Source organism: Eriocheir sinensis, chromosome 3 (assembly GCF_024679095.1).
Source record: "Eriocheir sinensis breed Jianghai 21 chromosome 3, ASM2467909v1, whole genome shotgun sequence".
NCBI lineage: Eukaryota > Metazoa > Arthropoda > Malacostraca > Decapoda > Varunidae > Eriocheir > Eriocheir sinensis.
Window position 1 is genome coordinate 8,346,920 of NC_066511.1, and position 25,870 is coordinate 8,372,789.

The following is a 25,870-nucleotide window of genomic DNA, read 5'->3' on the forward strand; positions in this document are numbered from 1 at the left end:
GCCCGGGAGGGTAGGGTGAGGGGGTCTGCTGGGTGGGGGGTGGGGGGGGGGAATAGTGGGTAGTCCTACTGAGTGTTGCCATATATTACATGATCCAGTCCAATTTTCAACCATCTAGACCTACTGGCGTAGTTTGTGTACGCACTCAATTGAGGCTTGTCGCCTCTCCTCGGGCAAGCCTCAATTGAGGTCTGTCGCCGTTCTCGGGTTAAGTATACAGTGGTCATAAAATGCTGTGGCAGGTGGGAAATGTGGACCATTCTCTGATCTACTCCACTCTTAACCCCAATACCATTTCCACTAAAATCTGCCTTTTATGAAGAGTATATATGGTCATACTACACTAGTCTACCAAGTTACATGCTTAAATGATAACAAAAAAATATGTAAAACCTGAATCCACAAAAGTTATGCCATCGCTTCTTTGGGAAAAAGGTACTTGGTTCCAGGTTTTTTAAAAACAAATAGGAGAAGGAAAATTAGCACTTTTTTAAACAAGGTGTTTAATGGAGTGGATGTGAAATAATTATCCAGGAATGTTGAGTGAGGCTCATGGCCTCTGCTGCCACCATCATACAGATGCTACTGCTTATACACCCTTGGTGAATTATTGCGCAGAAAAAATCTTGACAAGAATATCTTCAGTTGGTTCTGCATATTGCTTGTATCTGTATGAGTTTCTACAGACCATATAAACCATGTGTTGTCTGTGAAATGCATTAGGATAGAAATGGAGTAGGCAAACTAGAATGCCGAGTGAGAAATAGGAAATAGCTCATCAACATGGTGACATTAGTTTCAGAAATTTTCCCTTGTTTCTTGATTTACCATGTAAAAAAAATGTAAGCAAGCTATGAGAAAGGAAGAAGGCCTAAATATACAGTGAAAGCACATAAACCATAATTATACTGCTCGTGCATCCATAAGAGAAATTTAGCAGTGGAACAAATTATGTACAACACTAGGGGCAGACACCCATAACTGCCACTATTTTTCTTTTCTCCTGTCACTTTGATAAATGAAACAATTGTATTCACTTTTCTTGTGCTTCTGCATGTTAGAACAACAAAGTAGTAATGTGGCTTGGCCTTACAAAACATGCTCATGTGGCACTTAAAGCTGTGTGTGTGTGTGCGGGACTGCTGGTCAGATGGGGTTGTTACAGCATGCATTGTCCTCTTCCCTTGAAAACCAACAACAGCAGCTGTGATTATGTTTGCTAGCTGGCCACAGGGAAAGTCATATGCTCCGAGTCAAAAGATATGTGACATCACAGCCTGTTACAATGAGTTCAGCATTCAGCACAAACATTTTAAGCATCCAAATTAATTTATTTAATTCATAATGTACTTTTAAGTAGGACGACTTATGCTACAGTGATGCTCAGTCTGTACCTTACCCACAGACATAAAGCACTAACATTTTGTGGTTGGAGGTAGCTAGTATATTGTCCCTGTGCATCATAGTGCTATCAGGCTGTGTTTTTATGTGTGGTTTTTGCTCCTTGCTGAATCCTGTTTATATAATGTTGGCCTCAGTTTCTGAAAGAGACAATAGTAATGGTGGATTGCCAGAACACTCACACAGTGCTAAGAAAAATGGAATACAGAATTTTATAAAGAAACTGGTAGATTTTGGTATAAACTCTGTCTAGATAGACCAGCTTAGAACAAATTTTACTATTTTCAAAAAATTTTACTCCAAATTTTGGAAAATCACACACAATTTATGAACATTTCTCAGCACTAGTTTTATGCAAAGGGGGGAGAGCATTGTACTGTCATAAACTTTAGAGGCCAAGACAACATTATTAGTATTATCATCAAGTATTTTTACATCCAGTAGTATGAGGGAAGCTCAGCAAGATATGAGTATTTTTCTTTCAACTTTTTAAGTGTGCAGTAATTCTGATTTTAGTGTAATTCAACTCCATGAAGTTATAACTTGAAAATCAAACCTCACATGAAAAGCATAGGATACTGCCAAAAACTTGTAGGATAAAAAGGGGTAAAAATCATATGTTGCTTCCAAAATGCATGTGATATAGTTTATAGTTATATACGTAATAAATATATAAAAATGCCAGCTATATATCCTCCATCATTCCATGAGTGTCTCATGTTTCTTCAGCATAGCTTACTGTGACCATTCTTGTTTTCATTACTTTGTGTCATCCTATGCATCTGCATAGGACCCTGTGCTGGTCAGGAGGGCACCTTTTACACACTGTTTCCCTGTTGATGGTTTAGGGTGAAGCTTGGGTGGGTAACTAGTGCTCCCATGCACCAAATGGAGGCAGAGGCATACAAAGGGGGATGGGGAACAATTTTCCCCGGTCTCGGCCATGGAAGTGAATGATGAGATTTTCTTTGGAATATATCTGAGTTGTTATTATTGCCATTAAAATTGAAGATTGAAGATTGAAGACATGTATATTTCACTATATTACTCAAAATGCAGTACAGGGGTTGCATATTTTAAAGTGTTCTGTAGTCAGACACTTTGGATTTTTCACAGCCTCTTACTGGCCTTAGGATACACAATTGAAGGCAAGCAAGATACTGAGTATGTTTAACAAAGTTGTGTGTAGTTTGTGTATTTGTCTCCTTGGTTCTACTTCAGCATACATTATTACTTTCAAGCATCTTACTGTTAATGTATTCCTTTGAATCTTAACTTGTAATTTTATCTCATTAATTTCTATATTTGCATGTTTGAATCTCTCACTTCTACTCAAGCAAAACCAATAACAGTGATATGTTTTGGGCATTACAAAATGCTCTGCAATAATTCTAAGAACCCAACATAATTGGTTCTGAGGATGAGGCTTAGGTGCAGAAAAAAGTGTTTGTTGAAATATTCTTATGTTTGATGATATACCAGTTGAAGGTGAGGCCTCATACAAATCTGCCCAGGGCCCCCCAAAATCCTTGAAATGGTATGATGCATTACAAGTCCAGAATTCAGTTTTCTTTTAACCGGAAAAATATGTGCTGGTGTGGTAAAGTCAACTGAAAGAGGATGAAAGGGATAAAATTTTCAATTATATTATTGGGAAGCAGATTTTAGGTGCTTAGTAGGTGACAGAATATTGCAAACAGCTTTGTGTGATATCAAGGAATGAAAATGAGTGCAAACAGAAATTATATTCAGAAGTAATACTTTGGTAATAACCATGTCTAAAACTTTTTTTTTAATTTGCAAGCCAGTGCATGAACTCAGGTCATTGATTCAGGCAATACATTGAGACATGATGGTTGAATAAATGTACATCCCCCTTTTTTTTCATGTGACCTGTTTGGAAGTAAGGCACACCTGTAAACTTATTTTTTCAAATGCCAGTAATCTGAGGGAGAACATTTGCGGTCTAGTGGCTGTGACATGCATATTATGTATAGTATATTACCTTCATATACTAATAAGTTATAGAATCTAATTCATGATGTAATACTACAGTAGCATGCTTATACTTTTCATTTAATTTTACAACCAATATACAGTGGTGCTGTGATATTCAGTAAATTAGGGAAAAAGATTACTGATAATAATTTTTCCATAGAAATTAGAGTTAAGGATCAGAGGCTCAATTGCTTAATCTTATGTAGCATAAAATCACTCTTATTTGCTTTCTAAAGTACCATCATCATATGAGTGACATTTACTTCATCAATTTTCCTTTTGATGACTTATCAGTCACATAAGATACTTTTGATTGTACTAATTTTCTTACAATTATATCATGGTGGTATTTGAGTCTGTGAGATCTACTAAATAATAAATGTGCGTGGAAATATCAGGAAAATCTTTAGAGATACATTTTAAAAATCTGGTCATATGCATTGTTATTGCATTGTCATATGCATTGCAAATTACTTTGCCAAACCATCTTGTCACCATTAGCAGTGTATTGTGCAGCAGTTCCAACCACTGCATCCACATAGCTCATGTCTCAAGACATATCAAGGCCTACAGTATTAATGGAAGAGGAATATAGCTTTGCTGACTACCTACACTTTTTCCCAAAACTTATCTAACCACTGGCCATGAATATCCTCATGGATGTTTTTACCCTTATAATTCTCTCTCTCTCTCTCTCTCTCTCTCTCTCTCTCTCTCTCTCTCTCTCTCTCTCTCTCTCTCTCTCTCACACACACACACACACACACACACACACACACACACACACACATTCATACACACACATACGCACACAACAGCTTCTATAGCTCAGTCGGTTAAAGCGCTGCGCTTCCAGGCTTTGTGGCATGGCAGGCAGAGTTTTGAGGCCTGCTCAAGCTGGGATTTTTGGCTAACAAGGAATGGTTACTGTCACCCCTTGAGCAAGAGATTTGTGGTGTGTGAGGTCCCAGTCGTACCCAGAGATCAAATATAATGAGCTTGCTCTTGTCGGGAGGGTACTTGCTGGCGACTGGGAGTCCAACTCATGTTCTGGCCATGGTGAAATACACACACACACACACACCACTCTGATAACTCAGTAATTAAAGCTCAGCGCTGCCTGGCTCTGGTCTGGCAGGCAAAGTCTCGAGCCTCGCTCAGGCTGGGACTTTTCCACTGACAAGTAGCAGTTAATTACTGTCCCCTTTGAGCAAGGGGGATGGGGTGTGTGGTGTGTGAAGGCCCTGACAGTACCCAGAGATTAACTATAAGGCTGCGTTTACACCAAGCGAGTCGTGTCGTGTCGTCGCGTTGTGTCATGACGATTCATGACACATCATGCATCGCCACCCCAGTTATAACACTGATTTGTATAGGTTTTTGAAAGAAACTGTTTACACCGAATGCGTCGAGTCATGTCACGTCGCGTCGCGTCGAGTCACATATAGGGCTGGACCTATTTTGACGTCAGTCACAGCGAGTCTGCCGTGGTGTCTTGAAGTATGCTGGTGGAACACCTTATCAACTTAGTTCAAGAGCGCCCTGCTATTTATGATTCCAGTGACCCCAACCACCGGGATCGTGATGTCATTGCTGCTTTATTAGTGTTGATTTTCCTAATGGAAGGTTCAGTCAACTCCACCAGCTTCTTGAAATTTTCATTTGTCTTCCTAAAAAAGTTGTAGAATTTTTCCGGATAGTTTACCAGGTCTGGAAATAAATGACTGAAGCTTCCAAAATCTGGCCTCTTGGTGTTCAGATGATGCATCCAGATTCGAGCTCTATTTTTCCGTCTGCGACGACGAAGCCAGAGAAAAGCAGTTACTTCAGCAAGAGAATATGCATCCATTCTCCATGAAGTCAAATGGGTGACTGAGTACTGACTTGACTCAGGTTGACGCAGTCGGTGTAAACGGAGATGTGTCAAAATGAATCGCATCAAATGACTTGACGTGACTCGACTCGACACGACTCGCTTGGTGTAAACGCAGCCTAATAAGCTTACTCAGGTTGGGAGGGTACTTGCCAAGGTGTTTATACTTTAGAATACTTGCTACTTGCTGGCAATGAAGAGTCCAGCCAGTGATCAGGTGATGGTGAATTACACACACACACACACACAGTCACAAGATACATACCCCAAAGATCCCTCAAGAAGAAAACATATCCTAACCAAGATACAAGATACCTCAGCATAACAATATGTATGTAGGACTACTCCCATGTATAGGTTATGAGGTCTGAGTCTGTGTTCTTTGCTTCACTGAGAAGGGTGAGTAATCAATCATTCAAATGCCTATGGATTTATTCTTCCATCAGTTGACATGTCACAGTGACTTTTAGTAAAATTGCATAAATGTTAACTATTCTGTGAATGGTTATTATTTTCCCAGGTTTTGTAATTGGCATTGTAAAATCAAAATACCATTTACTCCATTCTAATTATGTTTATCAGTTCTCAAAATTGGCAAGTAATGGCCCTATACTTTGGTAGGAGGCCAAAGTACCTACACTATTTTCTCTTTTATTGTTTTTTTCTGTAAATTCTTGAAAGGTCTCAAAAATATTGGCATAGGAATTAATGGCACTGGCCTATATGAAATACGTTTGATGTTTTATTTATTTATTTATTTATTTATTATTATTTTTTTTTTTTTAGGTCTTCCGCCCCTCTTCATTCATATGAAGGTGTGGTATGAGGGAAGCCTGGGAGGTGATCATCTTTTCCGTGCTAGAGCGCAGTGTCTGGATGTGAATGTGAATGTGAATGCAAGGAACTATAGACTATAGATGGTCTGAGTCCCGCAGCAAAGTGTGCCGGATGTGTGATAGGGGTGTGGACGAGACTGTGCAGCATGTAGTGGTGGAATGCAAGAAGTATGACAGGGAGAGAACGAAGATGATGCATGTGTTTTTGAGCCAGATGGGACGTGGAGTAAACGGGAGGACTGGAAGGGAGTGGATGGTGCTGCTGCTGGGGCTCAGTGGAGAGACGAGTGGACGAGTGATTGAGGCAATGAAAGAGTTCTTGGAAGGCATGTGGCGTGCAAGATGTAGGGAATGATATCTTGCCCCGAGAACATTGACTTCCTGCATTTTTTTGTTTTCTTTTCACAGGAGCTGCCGATACAAAGGCCTGGCTGGGGAGAAATGTAGATGTAGATGTGGAGCTATTGCCTTTGCAACGGCAGCTCCCGAGCCACCTGTGACATCAAGATCTAGATCAAGTCAGACACGCTATATTATTGTTGCAGATTTATGCTACTGTTATGCAGAATTTTCTCAAAAAGACGATGGTTGCCTCAGTTTTTCTTAATTAATATCAAATGGTGGTGTCAGGAACCTGGGAGGGAGGCGTGTGAAGTCATCAGTTTGGCTGAAGTACGTGGGCACATGTGCAGTAACATGACCGCCGACCCAGTTCCGGCGGCAACACCTGCAGGGCCCAGGCGAGCATTCTAGTCATGGAACTCTATGGTCACCAGACCCATAACTATTACAAAAAAAAACACCAATAATTATCGGTTTAAAAGAACAACTTTAATTGAATGTTGTTACGTGTGTGGATACGACAGTTTGTGGAATCCGATAAATGCAATGTTCCGAGAACGACAATCTGGTAACGCTGCACCACAATTAACGTACTCGATCAGAACATAGCATTTATCAGTTTCAGACCCAAAAGACTCATACATGATGATACTAAGTTAAATTTATTCCTAAGACCGTTGATTATTGATGTTTTTTTATAGTAATTAGGAGTCAAGCCATAAAATACAATGCGCTAAGTACGGCAATCTCAGGGCAAAAACTGTCGCACCTACACACATAACGGCATCCATTTATTTTTATTGTTCAAACCGTTAATTTCTGATGATTTTTTGCAATAGTTAAGCGTTGAAAATCGTAAAATAGTACAATGCGCTAACTACGACAATCTGGTGAAATAGGAATGGAATAACGTCGCCTGGCACTCCTCAGGCAGTGCAACCAGATTTCGCATATTTTTTTGTTTTTAGCATAATATGAGCAAATTATATGAGAAGGAGAAGAACGCAAGGCAAAAGAAAATATTGTGCAAAAGACCACCAAAAGTATTTAACAGAAATCATTTGAAAAATAGGCTACACATGTGGCAAATCACCGCAAATGTACGTGGGCCCTCAGAGTTATATATAACTGTGTGTGGGCCTCGATCGAGTCCTTCGACAGTCTCCATTTCCCTGTCAGTGTGAGCAGATCTTCTCCTTAGTTCATTTGAAGAAAAAATGAGAAGCGAACAGGTTGTCTGTTTCTCTGGCATTTTTTTTTTATGTGGAGAAGGCATAAGGAAAGCAGGTGAATGATGGCTATAAGTTTGATCCAACAGCTGATATGACAGAAACAGTGGAGAAGTAAATAGCCTATAGGATAAATGATGGAGTGCAGGGTCTGATGAAATTATTGATTGATTGATTGATATTTATTGTTGCAGGTAAACAACAAGGGAGAAGGGAGGAACATGCCATTCCAACCCCCAGGCAGGACAGAGTGTGATTATACAACTATTAGTACATGTGTAGGTAGCACCATGAAACTAAAATGATACAATGGTAGGAATCAAACTAGCAGTCATATTTAAAAGACGGTATGGGAAGTTCATTAGCTACCATTTTTGTTGTAATTATGTCAAACTGTATTGCATAAGTTAATTACATATTACATTTTAATTCAAACTGATGAAATAAACGTATATTTGGGATGTTAACACCCTTAGCAGAATTCCGCTTAATCTATCATGATTGAGTCTAGCACATTTCTGATATCTGGTAACACTGGTTGAGAGTTAGCAGTCAGTCAGCAGACGAAGGCATCATGGCTGGCTGGAGGGACGCGGCCAGCGCTGCCTCGGGGGTGTGTATGGTGACCCTGGCCCTGCTGGCGCTGGTGCCCGCCGCGGAGGGTGTCAAGGAGAGCCACACCATGAAGTTCAACAACCTGATGGGACCCACGCTCAGGTTCCTCTACTGGTGAGTGTGCGCGGCCGTATTTTTCTTTTGCTTCTTTTAAGGTGGTTCGCTTTGTAACGCATCTTTAGGTCCTCCTTGGTACTTCTTTTTACATTTCTGTACTTCACCGTGCACTCTTAGTTACCGCACTGCGTACACTTGTACACTTCACCCTGCCATGAGCTATGTTTCTGTTCACAGCTTCCACTGACTTTGCTTTTCTATTTTCTTTTCCTTCGTTTTCTTCACTTTAGCTTGCTTTTGACTTTTCTTTTTGCATTTTTATTCAGCCCTTTTGTTTGTTTCCACTATTACACTTTTCTTTTTACTTCTCTTTTATTGCCGAGTTTTCTCCTCCCAACATTGCCTTGTCACGGTGATGCAGTACGGCCGGCCACACTGGGAGGGTTGGGTCCCCGTGGTTGTTACGGCCGCCGCTGCTGATCTTACCTTGACATCTTACCTTGACGGGTTCCACGAGAAGGGAACCCCACAAGTGCCAACACGCCAGCAGAATGCATATTTGCGTGATTACTCTTAGCACTAAAACTATTAAGCCACTGCTGGAATGTGTGTTGATTGCACGAAGTAAAGACTAGTTATAAAATAAAATGACATATGTATATAAGTGAAATAAGTATTTATATTTATATTTCTGTAAGTAAAATAAAGTAATTTAGAGTTGATGTGTTCTTTGACCAGAGTGTTTAGGAACTATAGTTAAAAATGAGATCATATGAAATTATATATGAGAATACATTGGTATTAGTATGTAGGGGTTAATATTCGTATAGTCTTTGACCAAGGTACTCTGCTAGTTTTCTCTTAAATACAGTTAAGGATGTTGACAGGATAACTGTGTCTAGCAGGCTATTCCACAAAGCAATCACTTGGACTGAGAAGTATCGCCTAAGTATTTCTGTGTTGCTGTGGGGTAGAAATATTCTGTGTGAATTTCCACAGGTCCTAGATGATGTCTGGAGGGAAAATAACTCAGAGGGTTGCACAGGGGAGAGGCCATTGATAATCTTCCAGACCTTGACTATGTCAGCTCTAAGCAGTCTGCCATGCACAGAGAAGAGACCCAAGGCATCCAGTCAGGAGGCATAGTCAAGATGTGAAAGTCCAACAATCTCCTTGGTCCCTCAGTTTCTCAAGATGGAACCTGGAAGGGCTGCATCTTGAGAATTTTTTGGACTGGATGTGTATCCTCAGTGGTGCAACAACTCCAATCAGTTGGGTCATTTGCAGTCAACTGTAGTCAATTGGATTGAGTCTAAAGTCAAACTTGGTATAGAACATCTCTTTCTCCTCACGTTCGCATACATTGGTCAGGGCGCATACTGCAATAAGAGATATAAAGCCCAAGGTGTATTTCAACCTCACCAGCATTATAGGCTAATCAACCTGAGTAACTTACAACAGAGGACTGCAGTTGGCTAGAAATGGCTATACCTACTCTGAGATGAGCACCATTGCTCTGGCCTGACCAGTAGTAGGTACTGATCTCTTCAAATCTTTGAATCAGTAGTAGATACTGATCTCTTCAAATAAATAATAACCGTAATATACCCAATACGATGAAATGTGAAAACATAGGGGGGTCAAGAGGAGGGTGAGGCCCACCCATTAGGAGGTTACATATATATTCATCTCTCTCTTAGTGATCCTGAGGAGGGGTGAAGGGGGCAAAGCCCTACACCCATTGGATTTTAGCTGTGGTGAGCTGCAAGTATTGGCTGCTTTGGAATACCATGAGCTACTCTGCTGCCCGCAACCGTGCGAGTAAGCCCAGACATATCATGGCTATTTTACACTTGTTTTGATTTCCACACACTCTTCTATGATTTTCCGGGAGGTTTGATGGTTGGTAGAAAATGTGACATGTTCCTCGCGCGCATAATGGTGCCAATGGTGTGTGTATATGTTTCGGGCCCAAGTGCACTTTCATGCCAATGGCGTGGATGGAAACAAACATGTTATTTTGAAATAATTATATTCATGCCAGTGGCATCATTTTCTGGTTGAGCATAAGTTTACTCACCCATACCCAAATTAACTGATTAGCAACCCTCACCACTGGCATGGCTTTGACTGTGAAGCATAAACAAAGGCAGTTTCTGCCATTTTGGCACACCAGTCAGATGGCTCCTCTCACTTCTGTGAGATTTAAATCTTTTGTGTGCCATGTCATGGCCATTTGGCATAGCAGATAATAATGTTATATAGTGCAACACAGTGGTGATTGAAAGTGATGTTTACTATTTTATTTTATTTACAGGCAGTAAAATACACAAAAGGGTCATGAATACTTCTTGCACATGAAGTCAGTAGCAGATTTTAAGAGGTTTTAAGTTGTTGCTAAGCTAAGCAACTGTTTATTTCTTACAAATGTGATCATGTAATTAATCCTTCCAGTTATTCGTGAGGTTACAAGAAGGTGTTTGAGCAGTATGCCAACATCTTGCAAGAAAAATATCCAGAAATCTCCATCTTGGGGGACAACTACCCTCCCCCTGACTGGAAGTTGTGGATGGCACAGATGCTTGTGAGTACCAAAAAAAGTTTGAAGAAAATGGCTGGAAACTGATGTATGCAATAGCTATTGACCTTAATCATACTGTTCCCTCTCTCATACCTCTGCATTCTCATTCACAAACTTGACATGTTTTTGTAGGAGACTTTCAGATTCAGCTTTGACTGTATCTTCCACCTATACATATAATTTGATCTATAATGAGACATTCTAACAAAATACTGTCTTATATCTACTGTCAGTTCCTCTTTCTCATGTGATTAACTTATCTGCCCCAAGAAAAAAAAATCATTACAGTCACGTACACCCCTCAACATAAGTTTGTTCCGGGTAGTACACCATATCTATCTATATCTCCAATGCCCTGCTCCCTCACAGGAATTTCCCTCCGGGGGGGTGGCTGCAGCAGAAGTGTCTCCATCTCTCCTTGTTCAGGCACTCCCTCTCAGCACATTCAATCCTGCTAACTTCCAACTCGCTCACCCTATTAATCCACTTCGCAGGTGGTCTCCTGACACCCCCTCCCTCAATCCTTCCCTCATACACACACTTCACAAATTCATTCTCTTTCGTTATCATCACGTGTCCAAACCATCTCTGCGCACTACACTTCACCCATTCACCTTTTCTGTTATTTTCTTCATCCTCTCATTTAAAACTCTTCCATACACTTTTCCTGCCACACTTAGTAGACTTATTCCCCTGTAACTATTACAATCACCTTTGCTTCCTTTCCCTTTGTACAGCGGCACAACAATAGCCTTTCTATAGTCCTCTGGCACCTCACCCTGTTCCCCTGCTAGGTTACATATCCATAACATCCATTCTGCAACTCCTCCTCCTCCATATCTCATTATTTAAAAAAAAATTTTTACATCAAAGGATGCGGCTCAAAGGCAACAAAAAGAGTACAGAAAAAAAAAGCTTGCTACTCGCCGCTCCCACAAAAGTAAAGAGTAGCCAAAAGAGAGGTCAATTTCGGGTGGAGAGGTGTCTTGATACACTTCTTGAAAGAGGTCAAGTCATAGGCAGGAGGAAATACAGACGAAGGAAGGCTGTTCCAGAGTTTACCAGTGAAGGGGATGAAAGAATGGAGATGGTGGTTAACTCTTGCATAAGGGATTTGGACAGAATAGGGATGAACATGAGTAGAAAGTTGTGTGCAGCGGGGCCACGGGAGGGGGGGAGGCATGCAGTTAGCAAGTTCAGAAGAGCAGTCAGCATTAAAATATCGATAGAAGATAGAAAGAGAAGCAACATGGTGGCAGAATTTAAGAGGTAGAAGGCTGTCAGTAAGAGGAGGAGAGCTGATGAGATGAAGAGCCTTAGGGCCGCTTTCACAGTTGTTTCGTTTGTTTTGATCGTTACCAATGGCGGCGATCACCGCTATAGAATTTCCACTTAAAACTAGCCGATGGGGTAGTGGCGGCTGCTGGGTAAGCCTAGCCCCGCACCTTACCACACACTCAACACCTCTTGCTTCCTCTGCAGCTGCCACTACCCCATCGGCCAGTTTCACGTGGAAAACTATAGCGTTAATCGGCGCCATTAGTAACGATCAAAACAAACGAAACAACTGTGAAAGCGGCCCTTAGACTCCACTCTGTCCAGAAGAGCTGTGTGAGTGGAGACCCCCACACGTGAGATGCATACTCCATACGAGGGCAGACAAGGCCCCTACATATGAAAAGCATCTGTGTGGGGGAGAAGAACTGGCAGAAACGATACAAAATGCCCAATCTCGAGAAAGCTGATTTTGTAAGAGAGGAGCTGTGAACTTTCCAGTTGATATTTTGAGCTAAGGATAGATAGACCGAGGATATTTAAAACCTTCTATTTACAAGGATCCGTTTTAGATTTTTTGAGGCACCTGATCTGGCTGGAGAACCCGTGTTCTATTTACCACTGAGATCGGGATTCTCATGATCTGGGTGATCCGGATCCTGATCTGCCTGATCCAGAGCCCGAGGTGGGTTGTAGCAGACGACACCCGCATGACCGCATCCAGCTCTCACATGGTTACACTCAGCATCTCCTCCGACTTTATTTCGAGTATACAACCCAAAAGTGTCTCCCATAATGAGTGAGGAGCATATAATAAGATAAGATGATGTTGCAGAAATGGTTTTGTTGGCAGTAAAGATGTAAAATAGAAGTATTACACAGCGGAAATGTGGGAATTATACAGCTAGGCCACACCAACGTGAGTAAGTGCTCATTATCGTCGATCTCTGGGTACTGCCAGGACCTCGCACACCACACACCCCATCCCCCTTGCTCAAGGGGGAAATGGAAAGAATCTGGCCTGAGCGGGGCTCGAGCCGCCGCCTGTTTGCCCATGAAGCCTTGCAGCACGGAGCTCTAACCGACTGAGCTACCGGAGTGGTTTGTGTGTGTGCGCGCGCTTTGTTTTGATCTGTCGCTCTGCGTTCTATTTACCCAGAGTGAATCCAGATCAGATTCAGATCCAGGCCAGTGATCTAGAGCTGATCAGTGTTCTAAATAGAAGACGCCTTTAGTGTTGAAGAAGGTGACATTGTAATTCCTGTTGAGAGGGTCTTCTGTTGAAAACAGTTGAATGATGCAGAGTGGAGTCATCAGCGTATGAGTGGATAGGACAGTTTGTTATGGAAAGAAGCTCATTGATGAATAACAGGAAGAGAGTGGGTGATAGGACAGAGCCCTGTGGAACACCACTGTTGATAGGTTTAGGGGAAGAGATAGAACGGCCGGAAAGGAAACTGGAGATAAAGGAGAAGAGAGAGGGATAGAATCCAAAAGAGGGCAGTTTAGAATGCAAAGACTTGTGCCCAGGGGGGGGCATGGAGTCTCGCAGTTTGAAGCCACTAAACTGTCAGTCGGCCATATTGTTCAAGCCGGAGAGGAGTGGCCACATGGATGTACCTTCATGAACGGCCGGCCAGACCAATTGTCCGCGTGTGACATTTCATGAGGGTTCGTATGGCAGACAGGCAGTACATGCTTGCCGCTTACAAATTTCTAATTTGTATTTGTAAAGGAGACCGCACATTTTGGTGATGAATTGTCCTCACCGCATTTCTTGGTGATCATGAATACATTACCACGCTTCTTGGATATCATGTACAGTATTTTCTTACCTGTTACAGTATATTTACAGTAATAAATTACGAAGCTGATTCACAGACTGTGTCAGGTATAAGAATGGGAGTAATTTTGTCCAGTGTAGCACAAGCAGCAGTCACTCCACGAATGCAGTACTCTAAGGGCAAGCGCCCGCCATGTTAGGCGCGCTCCACCCTCGTATTTGTACCTCACGGCTTGAACAATATGGTGGCCGATTTGACAGCTGAGACCACGAAAACTGGCTTCACTCACCAGTACAGTGCGCTCGGCGCTGTGGGCCTCTCCACCCTTAATACCTCCATGCTTGTGCCAGACTCTATCAAAAGCTTTCCATATGTCTAGCGCAACTGAGAAAGTTTCACCGAAACGGCTAAGAGAGGATGACCAAGAGTCAGTTAAGAGGGCAAGAAGATTACCAGTAGAACACCCCTTGCGGAACCCATACTGGCGATCAGAGAGGAGGTCAGAAGTGGATAGGTGCTTTTGAATCTTCTGGTTAAGGATTGATTCAAAAGCTTTAGATAGGCAGGAAAGTAAAGCTATAGGGCGGTAGGTTGCTAGTGTGCTAAATAAATTCATATGCCGTTCTCAACAAACATACTTTTTGCCAGTTTTCCTTTGCTGATATATTTCCCCATAGTTCCTTTTCTTATGTGTTTGAAAATTTCCTTAATTTAACCTTGCTATTGCCTGAAGTCATCCCATTCATATAATTTAGAATATTCAGTTATGTTCTCTCATAATGACACTCCGTTTAGCAAAGTAGGATCTTCCTTTGTTGTTTTTATTGGTTTCTTTCAGTCATGTATTTTAAGATACCCTTAACCTAATCTAATTAGTACATTATATCCCTAATGGTCATTTCAGTTATATCTATTTATCCATCTATCTACATGCATCTGTCTATATCTATACATCTATCTTTTTTTTTTTTTTTTTTTTTTTTTCTTTCAATGACCTGTTTTTTATCTAGCAAGGAAGGGTTTTTACATGTTGGTATTTTCTATTTTATCCACACATATTTGGGGGCATGCTCCAAACCTGTATTTTGTGTGAATATAGACAACACATTGCATCACAGAGTACAAGTATATGCCTTTGAAAAACATGCTTTAAAGGGTACATGGTCAGCACTGATGAGTTTGCAAATTTTCTACTCACATTTAATCAACTTTCAACCTTTAGTTTGCTGTACAGTAAACCATATATTTAACACATCTGTTTGATGAAATTTGATGTTATGTAGCCATTTTAACTTACAAAAATTCAAGATGGGATTTTTTTTATATGGTACTTATAAAATTATTTGAAACTTTTATTTGGTACAAATAAAATTATTTGACTTTTTGGTACAAATAAAATTATTTGAATCTTTTTTATTAGTTTTTTTTATTTGATAAAATAGCATAAACTACTGCAAATAATATCTAAAAAAATGTCTTCCAAGATTAAAAGTTTATTTTGGATTTAAATTTTTTCCAGTATTTCTCAGGTTACTGAAGTGTCTTTCAGAAAATTTAAAAAATCATTTTCTATTCTATGCATACATTAAGCTGTCCCAGAAATCCCTTGCACCAAGGAGGCTCTGCCCCCTTCCCCCAGATTGGTCTTAGGTTACACAATTGGGAATATATGAACGAGTTATATTATGTATACCATATGATTGGGATTATTTAATGGGATAGGTATGAAAATAAGTACTAAATATTAGAATCTATGTATTTGACTATTCTGCACCTACCAAGTAAATAAACTAAGAAATAAAGCATAATTTATGGCAAGGCACATATCACCATTCTTTTAGCGTACTTTTGACCTATACAGTATAAACCAAATTTCCATTATTTATCACACCTATCATTAATTTTTTTTTCTTTTTTTTTCTGGCCTATAGCACTGGTAGGCTTTCCTTAGGGGTCTGGTGGTCAGCCCAAGCCCGTCATGGCACAAGCAAGTGTTTATAGTGGCGCCATCTATTCTTGGCTCATGCTGCCCCCCCAAAGCTCATTCTTGATTTCACTTGAACAGTTCCTTTAGAGTCTGGATTGATAGTTAGTCTTCAGGACAGCATGTGGGTAGTCTTAGGCCACTCGGTGGTGACTGAAAAATCCCAGGTGGTAGTGGCGGATTCGAACCCACATCATCCAGAACATGACAAATGTGGGACTGGCACGCTAACCACTCGGCCACTGCCTCCCCAAATGCATTCATGTAAATAAAATATTAAATTATTTTTACAGTTATTTGATATAGGGACACATCTGATATAACTTGAAGAGTTTTTAGTGATTGTTATTGTAGCTTGGGTGAAACGCATTCATTTGGGGAGGACTCCCCTTCTGGCTGCCGACTTGAGAGGCGTCCTGATGACTCCTCGAACCTCCTCCTTATCAATTTCTGCAACATTCGTGGTCTTCGTTCTAATTTTCATTCTGTGGAACACCATCTCTCCTCCTCTAAACCTCACCTCTTCCTCACCGAAACACAGGTTTCTGAGGCTACTGACAGCAACCTCTACTCTGTTCCCTCCTACTATCTCTATCCTAAATTTCAATCCAAAGCTGGATGTTGTGTCTACGTGCGCAACGACATCACTTGCTCTCGTGCCCACGACCTTGACTTCTGAATTTTCTACCATCTGGCTAAGACTTCATTGTCATTCTATTACTAAATACATCTGTGCTGTTTATCTCTCACCTAACTCTACTATGTAAAATTCTTTGACCATTTGAATTCTAAAGTGGAGCACATCTTGACTCACTCTCCCTTCGCTGAAATCTCCATCTTGGGAGATTTCAGTGTTCATCACCAGCTTTGGCTTTCATCCTCTTTCACTGACCAGCCTGGTCATGCTTGTTCTTGTGCTATTAAAGATAGAGAGGCAGCTCACAAAAGGTTCCAGAGCCTTCGAACACCCGCTAACTTTGACCTTTACATTTCAGCCCGGAATCGTGCCAAATCTATTCTCTGACTTACCAAAACTTCTTTTATCAATAGAAAGTGTCAACATCTTGCTTCTTCTAATTATTCCCGTGACTTATGGCATCTAGCCAAAAATATCTCCTCCAGTTTCACTTCTTCCTCTTTCCCTCCTCTCCTTAAACCTGACGGCAGCACTGCCGTCTCATCTGTCTCTAAGGCTGAACTCTTCGCTCAAACTTTCTGTAAGAACTCCACCCTGGACGATTCTGGGCATATTCCTCCTACTCATCCCCCCTCTGAATTCTTTATGCCTGTTATTAAAATTCTTCCAAATGATGTTTTCTGTGCCCTCTCTGGCTTCAACTCTCAGAAGGCTTATGGACCTGATGGAGTGCCTCCTGTTGTCCTTAAAAACTGTGCTTCCGTGCTGACACCCTGCCTGGTCAAACTCTTTCGTCTCTGCCTATCAACATCTACCTTTCCTTCCTGCTGGAAGTATGCCTTTGTACAGCCTGTGCCTAAGAAGGGTGACCGTTCCAATCCCTCAAACTACCACCCTATAGCTTTACTTTCCTGTCTATCTAAAGCTTTTGAATCAATCCTTAACCGGAAGATTCAAAAGCACCTTTCCACTCCTAACCTTCTATCTGATTGCCAGTATGGGTTCCACAAGGGGCGTTCTACTGGTGATCTCCTTGCCTTCCTAACTGACTCTTGGTCATCCTCTCTTAGCCGTTTCGGTGAAACCTTTGCTATTGCGCTGGACATATCAAAAGCTTTTGATAGGGTCTGGCACAAATCTTTGCTTTCCAAACTACCCTCCTTCGGTTTCTATCCTTCTCTCTGTACCTTTATCTCTAGTTTCCTTTCTGACCATTCTATTTCTGCTGTGGTGGACGGTCACTGTTCTTCCCCTAAACCTATTAACAGTGGTGTCCCACAGGGTTCTGTCCTATCTCCCACTCTCTTTCTGTTGTTCATTGATGATCTTCTTTCCAAAACGAACTGTCCTATCCATTCTTACGCCGATGACTCCACTCTGCATTACTCAACTTCTTTTAATAGAAGACCCACTCTACAGGAACTTAATGATTCAAGGCTGGAGGCAACAGAACGCTTAGCCTCAGACCTTACTATTATTTCCGATTGGGGCAAGAGGAACCTGGTGTCCTTCAACGCCTAAAAAACACAGTTTCTCCACCTATCCACTCGACACAATCTTCCAAACAACTATCCCCTATTCTTTGACAACACCCAGCTATCACCTTCTTCAACACTAAACATCCTCGGTCTATCCTTAACTCAAAATCTCAACTGGAAACTTCATATCTCATCTCTTACTAAATCAGCTTCCTCTAGGCTGGGCGTTCTGTACCGTCTCCGCCAGTTCTTCTCCCCCGCACAGTTGCTATCCATTTACAGGAGCCTTGTCCGCCCTCGTATAGAGTATGCATCTCCACCTCTCCAGCTCTCCTTGACAGAGTGGAGTCAAAGGCTCTTTGTCTCATCAGCTCTCCTCCTCATACTGATAGTCTTCTACTTCTCAAATTCCGCCGCCATGTTGCCTCTCTTTTTATCTTCTATTGATATTTTCATGCTGACTGCTCTTCTGAACTTGCTAACTGCATGCCTCCCCCCCTCCCGCGGCTCCGCTGCACACAACTTTCTACTCATGCTCATCCCTATACTGTCCAAACCCCTTATGCAAGAGTCAACCAGCATCTTCACTCTTTCATCCCTCACGCTGGTAAACTCTGGAACAATCTTCCTTCATCTGTATTTCCTCCTGCCTACGACTTGAACTCTTTCAAGAGGAGGGTATCAGGACACCTCTCCTCCCGAAATTGACCTCTCTTTTTGAACACTCCTTTGACCTCTATTCAGGAGCAGTGAGTACCGGGCTTTTTTTTATATTTTTCTTTACGCCCTTGAACTGTCTCCTTAGCTGTAAAAAAAAAAAAAAAAAAAAAAAAAGGTGAAGTAGGTGACACAATAACTGCTACTCTTGAGCAACAATAAAAATGAATGAAAACCTTTTAAAATGACATTGAATTATTCCTATATCAAGTAAGTGTATAAATAATTTATTTTAATATTTACATGAATGACAGGTGTGGGAATCATGTATTCTGCCCTGCACCTAATAGGCTCGGCTGAAGGAATAATGATACATGCCTCACCATAAATAATATTTGTTTATTTCTTAGTGTATCCTAATTAATGGTAGAGGCAGTATTGTCAGTTATTTGATCATAATGATTTGTACATATTTTCATAACTATAGCTTTGAATAATTCTGATCATGTTATATTTAATATAACTTATTCGTATATTCCCATTCGTAATCATAACCTTCAGCCAATCAGGTGGGAGGGGTGGAGCCTCATCGGTGCAAGGGGAGGCTTCTGGGTCACCTGAATGTATGGAGGCTATAGATAGTCTTGTGCAATAGATATACAAAAGTATGTACTCAATTTTATTTCAGTATTTAAAAATACCTCAGGTTGTGATTTGTGGTGTCAGTGTAATTTTATATATTGAACCTTAAAGATGTTTGATATTCCTTTCCAGGGAGCTGCCAAACTCCTCTTCATACTTATGATAATTGCTGGCATTAATGCATGGGAATGGCTTGGCCAAGAGACCCCATCATGGTGGACTTGGTTCACAAACAACAAAATTTATGCCTGTATGATGGTCTTCTTTCTTTGTAATGCTCTAGAGGGTCAGCTTGTATCTACTGGTGCATTTGAAATATCCTTCAATGGTGAGTTTTTTCACTTATTATTTTGTTATGGGATGTAGCAAATTGTTTTTTTCCATTTATCTATAGAAGGCTTATAAGGAAACTAAAAATTATTCAGTATTTTTAATTAGACACAGATTTGTTGTGTTGTTAACCATCTACATCAGACTGTTATAACTTTCAATAATTCCTTTGTTTAGTGTTTCTTCATAAGTCTTACATGGAAGGCTCCAAACCTTGCTTTTCCCCTACTGAGATAAAAACTTCTGAGGCTAGTGACAGCAGTCTCCATTCTGTTCTGCTCCCTTCAAAATATCAGTGCAAAACTATTTTTAAAACTTTTCAGTAAAGGAAGCTGCTAAAAAAAATATAGCACTACTCTTACAAAGATGATAAAGGAAGTATTCTAAGGAGTTAGTCTCATTCGGTTAGAGGTGTGTCTTGATACTTCCCCTTTGGAAGGCACGCAAGTCAAAGCAGAGAGTTAATACAGACCAAGGAAGGCTGTTCCAGTTTATCAGTAAAAGGGCTGAAAGAATGAAGAGGCTGGTTAATTCTTTTTTATGTAAGAGATTTGGATAGCACAGGCATGAACTAGAGTAAAAAATCATGTGCAGTGGGAGGGGGGGATATATATATAATATATATATATATATATATCTATATATATATATATATATATATATATATATATATATATATATATATATATATAAAGTTCTGTGTGTGACCCTCCCCACATACACACATGCATATAAGATGCATACTCCATTTTTGCATCAATAATGTATGTAATGACATCAAATATTGTGAACACTTACCAAATTATCTGTTTTAATATCTCACTGGAAACCCCACACTCCCACCACTTTAATATTTCGTTGTCCAGAGCTGTAAGAGCAAGGGTAACGTGGGGAAGACCTTGAAGGTAGCAAATTGTAGTGAAAGTGAAATGGAAATCATAATAATGTCATGCTTGAGTGGAAAAGGTTTGAAAGACATATAATTAATAAAGGGTGTGCCCATTTTTAACATGAAAAGCTAGTGATGACCCAGATCTTGATAGACTGTGCGGTGTCTTGTGGAGTTGGATTACAATATTGTGATCATAACTAATGTTCTGAGATTGTAGAAATAGAACACATTTTTAATGGTTTGAAATTCATTAATATTGTTACTCATTCTTACTCAGCTTTGCTCTTTTGTTAGTATTGTTCCTTGTGTCGTGTTAAGCTGCTCATGAATAAGTTGTTAGTGATTCATTTCTTATTTTTTTTATATAATTTACTAATAAAGGAATGTTTTCAGATGTTCCAGTTTGGTCAAAGTTGGAGACAGGACGAATACCTCAGCCACCTGAGCTCTTTCAGATTATTGATAACCATGTACGCTTCAATCAAAACTCAAACACATGGAGTGAAAGCATCTAACCTTAAGGTTTGTAATTTTGCTAAAGTTACAGATCCAGTTAAGTATTAAATTTAAAACAAGCAACCCTTGTCATATGTATACTCTATTATCCATATGGAATTAGTTTGCATTAAAAATTAAGATAATCCTGCAATATTCAGTAACATTGTCAAACCCAAAAAGCCTCCAGCCACTGTTTGAATTTCACTCACTAGTCAACATATCACTCATGCAGTACACCTTGAAGTGGATATTTCGGGTTGGCACAACTGCTCCTCTTCCTCCTTCAATCTCCATCCACATTTGGTTGCCACTTTGCCTTCCCCCCCACACTTTGTGTGTGCGTATTTACCTAGATATGATTAATAGGAAATTAGCTATGGTCATAGGATCCTGTCCAATTTTATGGTCAAACTTAGCTTTAAATTCACTTAGAGTTTTGGATAGGATGATCTCTCATCAATGCCACTCCACATTTCAATACATCTATATGGAACCTCTTTTATATATCTCTCAAGCACCTGTCTTCAATTTCTCAACATAACCCCATGTTGCTCCCTCATCCCATACAATCAGATCTTCATCAATTCTATCTTTACATGATTGTTCTGAACACGGTAGTCTTGTCACGCCTTTTCTCTTAACCCTTTCCTTGCACACGGGATTGGACGCGACTATCCCCTCAGGCGCAGTCAGGCAGCCTTAAAAACTATTCATCACAGCTAAAAACCAAAAACACCCCCATTGGAAAGAGGAGGTCCAGATCTATAGGAGTCGGTTATGTATGCCTCTCTTGCGAACGTACATGCACGTTCAGGGAGTGTTGAATGTTAACACTTATGTCGGTGCGTGCGGGATGATCAGCCATATTGAGAGAACTGCAGACATCTCTCCTTCAAATTCTGGCAAGGGAGTATTGCCAACTGCAATATTTACAACTATTTGGTCAAAGAATCAGTCAGGTGATATGTGAAGCTATGCAAAAATGCTGCTATATTGGTTGCTCAGAAGATAGTCCTGGACGAGGCTCAGCAGGTGTAGCATGCTGAATGTTAACATCTTCAGCTGGTAGTAGCCTTGTGAGAAGTGGGAAGCCATCTTCCTGTACAGGCTTGCCAGCATCCACCCAGCATTTGTATGTTGTAAGTTTGACCTTGTCAAGCCGCTCCACTTGGTATTTTGAAGAATTTAAAGGAAAAATCCCAGTTGCCCTGAAGCCAGACTTTATGTTCTTCTCAGATAAGCCAAGCCGCCAAATTTTGCTGATCAGGTTGCTAAAGGCAGCATTGCACAGTGGCTCCCGTGCCCCAGTTTGGTGAACTCTGTCAGTAAGGTAAAACACATAGTAGGTTTTCAGAGGGTTGAAGCAGGCCACATCCAATGGCTGCAACACATTTGTGGTGTGGGCTGGCAGCTTTATTATGCTTATATTTTCCTTAATTGCCAGCTCAATGGTTGAAGCAGAAGTGTGTGTTTGGTGGCCATCAAATAATAATATCAGTGGACATGTTTGTCTTGTCTTCTCCACAAAGGTTTTGAACCATTCATGGAAAATGTCTGTTGTTATCCAACCATTGTCACTAGTGGCGTAGTAGGTATCCGGCAGAACTTCATCCCCACACCAGTTGCTCGTGATGTTCTTCCCCTTGAATACAATCAGCAGATCAAGGAGCTGTACCATCAGCACAACACACTGCAAGCACTGTTGTATTTTCCTGGTTAGCACCACATGACACACGAACTGTTTTACTTCCAACTGGTCCCACTGTCTTCCATTTGGAAGCATGTGGGAAATCCGCTCTCATCAAGATTCCAGAAACACTGGTCTATTCCTAGTCTGTTTATCTCTGCCTCCAGCATTGAGTAAAATCCGTATATTACAAGTGGGTCTGAGGTTACATTTTTCCGGGCTACTTGCATGAGCCCAGTCTTTTTCAAGGAGAGTTTATGCCTTTGTATAAAATTTTTGGCCCAGTCATAACCTGGCAATTTGTCATGAAAGAGGTGAGTTAGCTCATTGGACCTTAAGTAGTCTCCTACAATTTCTTGATTTCATTTAGGGTAGGCCCAAAGCCTAACTCAGCCATGCGCTTTATGTACCCTGCAAGCTTTTCCTCCATTTCTGGTCCCAGTCGAGGTTTGACACCTTGCTTCTTGAGTGCTATCAAACTCTGACTCTGTTAGTATCTTTGACGAAGCATGAATGTGGACATATGATATTTCTTGGCTGTAGACCTCACAGAAGCACCATCTGCAACCTCCTGAATAGCAGCCACAACTGAAGCCTCTGGATACAGTTTGGGTCTTGGCTTATAAGTGCGAGGCATTTTGGCTTCTGTGATGTGACTGTAATAAAAGAATGAGCAGCATGTTGTTAGATACACTATATATTGTAAATTTTGATTGTTGACAGGTTAATGCACCAAAAACATTGGTTTTTTACTGCTATTGCACAGATGGGGTAAATAAATATTGCAGATATTTATTTACCCCAAACACGGGTTTTGTCAGTGGGGTAAAAAAATACATACCTGTACTGCAGTCCTTAGAGGTGAATTGATGAATCTGATTGGTGCCACGCATTCACACAGGTGTACTCACAACCTGAAAGCAGAGAAGTAGCCAAAAGCGATATATCTCCATGCAGCGCCATGCAGTGAAAGAAAACTTCCAAAAAATTGAAAGAGGGTGAAATTAACATGCTTTTAATACCCCCAGCTATACTGCATGCAGAAGTGAGAATGAGAAAAATGACGGGCATTTATTAAATTACTATTGCATGCAGAATTTGGAAAAATATTGATTTTTTTCTTAACCAAGTTTTTTTTTTAATCAAGGCCACACCAGACATGTATTTTTTTTTCCTCTACCCCCCATCTATTTTTTTTTACTCCATTTGACTATAGTTCCCGAGTTACATCGAGAAAACTATTTTTTTCTTCTCCTGTCAGAGTAGGCTAACAACTTAAAAATTGCTCAAAGCTCCTCATCTACGCTCCTTAGAAAGCTTGCCATATGTTACCATTAAGAAACTTATCCCAACAAATGACGCTCCCAAGTTTGACGCACTTTCACTGAAAACTTAATTTTTATTTATTTATTTATTTTTTTATTATTATTAATTTTTTTTTTGGCGCGTTTCGCGTCATTGTGCGCCAGGACCTTTTACCCTTTGATGACGCTAAATGCGTCATCGTACGCGAGTTAATTTTAGTCATAATCATACATAGTTGTATGAATGATGAATGAGCTATATTGGTAAGATAAGGTGAGGTGTAAAACATTGGCAAGTGCACGCTATAGTCATTCCAGGAGAATCTGGCAGGCGGGGGGTGGTGGCGGCTGTGGGGTCAGCTAAGCCCCGCGCTATTTACTATCTTTAAATGAATTTAATTAAATAACTGGATAATCCAATAAGGTCATATAGTGTTAAGATTGTTTCATTTTTAGGATAATAACAAATATTTTGTGTAAATACCAGGACACTTGACAACGTTGTATTCCAACGTTGTCAAGTGTCCTGGTATTTACACAAAATATTTGTTATTATCCTAAATACGAAACAATCTGAATACTATATGACCTTAATTTGATTATTCAATTATTTAATTAAATTCATTTAAAGGTAGTAAATATCTGATATATGAGAGGAAGAGGGAGGTGTTGAGAGTGTGTGGCAAGGTGCGGGGTGGTGCTGACCTTGGCTGACCCCCCAGCTGCCACCTCCCACCCGCCAGATTCTCGTAGAAATACTATAGATAGTAATTTAGGACACTTAACCCCTCTGGTGCCAGAAGTGACGATCATCAATTTTTCAGGGTAGATACTTAAAATCACAGGGAACGACAATCGCAAATGCCCTATTAAAAACTGGTGGCCACATGCTCTGCCCTAATTGTAACATAGATTCCCTAACCTATAAGAACCATATGCTGGATTGCCAGGAAGGATGATTCCAGCCTGTACCCAAGCAATGTGGATAACTTCTCTCCCTCCTCCCGTTCATTGCCTCCCTCTACAAGTAGTACTCAAGTTATGAAGTATACAACTTATGATGAGGCCAGTAATATTAGTAATCATAGATAAAGTAATGAGTCGACCTTTGAAAAATCCCGCCGTGGATTTAGAGCTGTTTGCTTATACAGTGTTCCCATGCCTCCTACCCCCACCCCCTACCCCGCTGCTGTTCTCACGCAGTGGCTTCACCCCAGCCTACCCATGCCTCCTCCTCTGTTGTCTGTGGTGCCCACACTACAGTCGGTAACAACATTTCTTAATAAGCCAGAACATTAGAGCACGAAGTTGATTGGGAAGATGTTGTCGTTATTGTACGTACGGTACACTGTAACAGGACATGGACAAGATATGGGAATGGAGTCATAGATGGGAAATGGAATTTAACATCAGATTGTGCAGTGTGATGGAATTTGGAAAAAGCAAAAAGAGAATTTCATGTAACTATACTATGGGAAATGAAAGCATTAACCCCTTCAATCTGGCGACGGCGATGTCGCCGTCTGAAGGGCGTCCGACGTCATCACCATTAGTCCTCTTTTAAACCTCTTAATCTTCTCCCATTTCCTCTTAATTCTCTTTTAAACCTCTTTAAGAGGAAGTGGAAGAGGATTAAGAGGAATTTAGAGGAGGATTAATCCTCTTCCATTTCCTCTTGACCCTTTCTATACTGTGACGCCGACATCTGCGTCACGTATGGAAAGGGTTAAGAAAACAACAGTGGAAAAGGATCTGGGAATAACTTGGATA

General features: G+C 40.6%; 1 protein-coding gene across 1 annotated transcript in view; it reads left to right on the top strand.

The window, feature by feature from the left end:
- The first annotated feature begins 77 nt into the window (after window positions 1-77).
- LOC127003234 (thioredoxin reductase-like selenoprotein T homolog CG3887) overlaps window positions 78-25,870 on the top strand; it is a 27,096-nt gene continuing 1,303 nt past the window's right edge. Inside the window, 6 exon segments of the mRNA XM_050869628.1 lie at window positions 78-2,402; window positions 7,881-7,957; window positions 8,232-8,408; window positions 10,806-10,935; window positions 19,522-19,717; window positions 21,005-21,133. Coding sequence (XP_050725585.1) covers window positions 2,355-2,402; window positions 7,881-7,957; window positions 8,232-8,408; window positions 10,806-10,935; window positions 19,522-19,717; window positions 21,005-21,126 — 750 coding nt within the window. The 5' untranslated portion in view covers window positions 78-2,354 and the 3' untranslated portion in view covers window positions 21,127-21,133.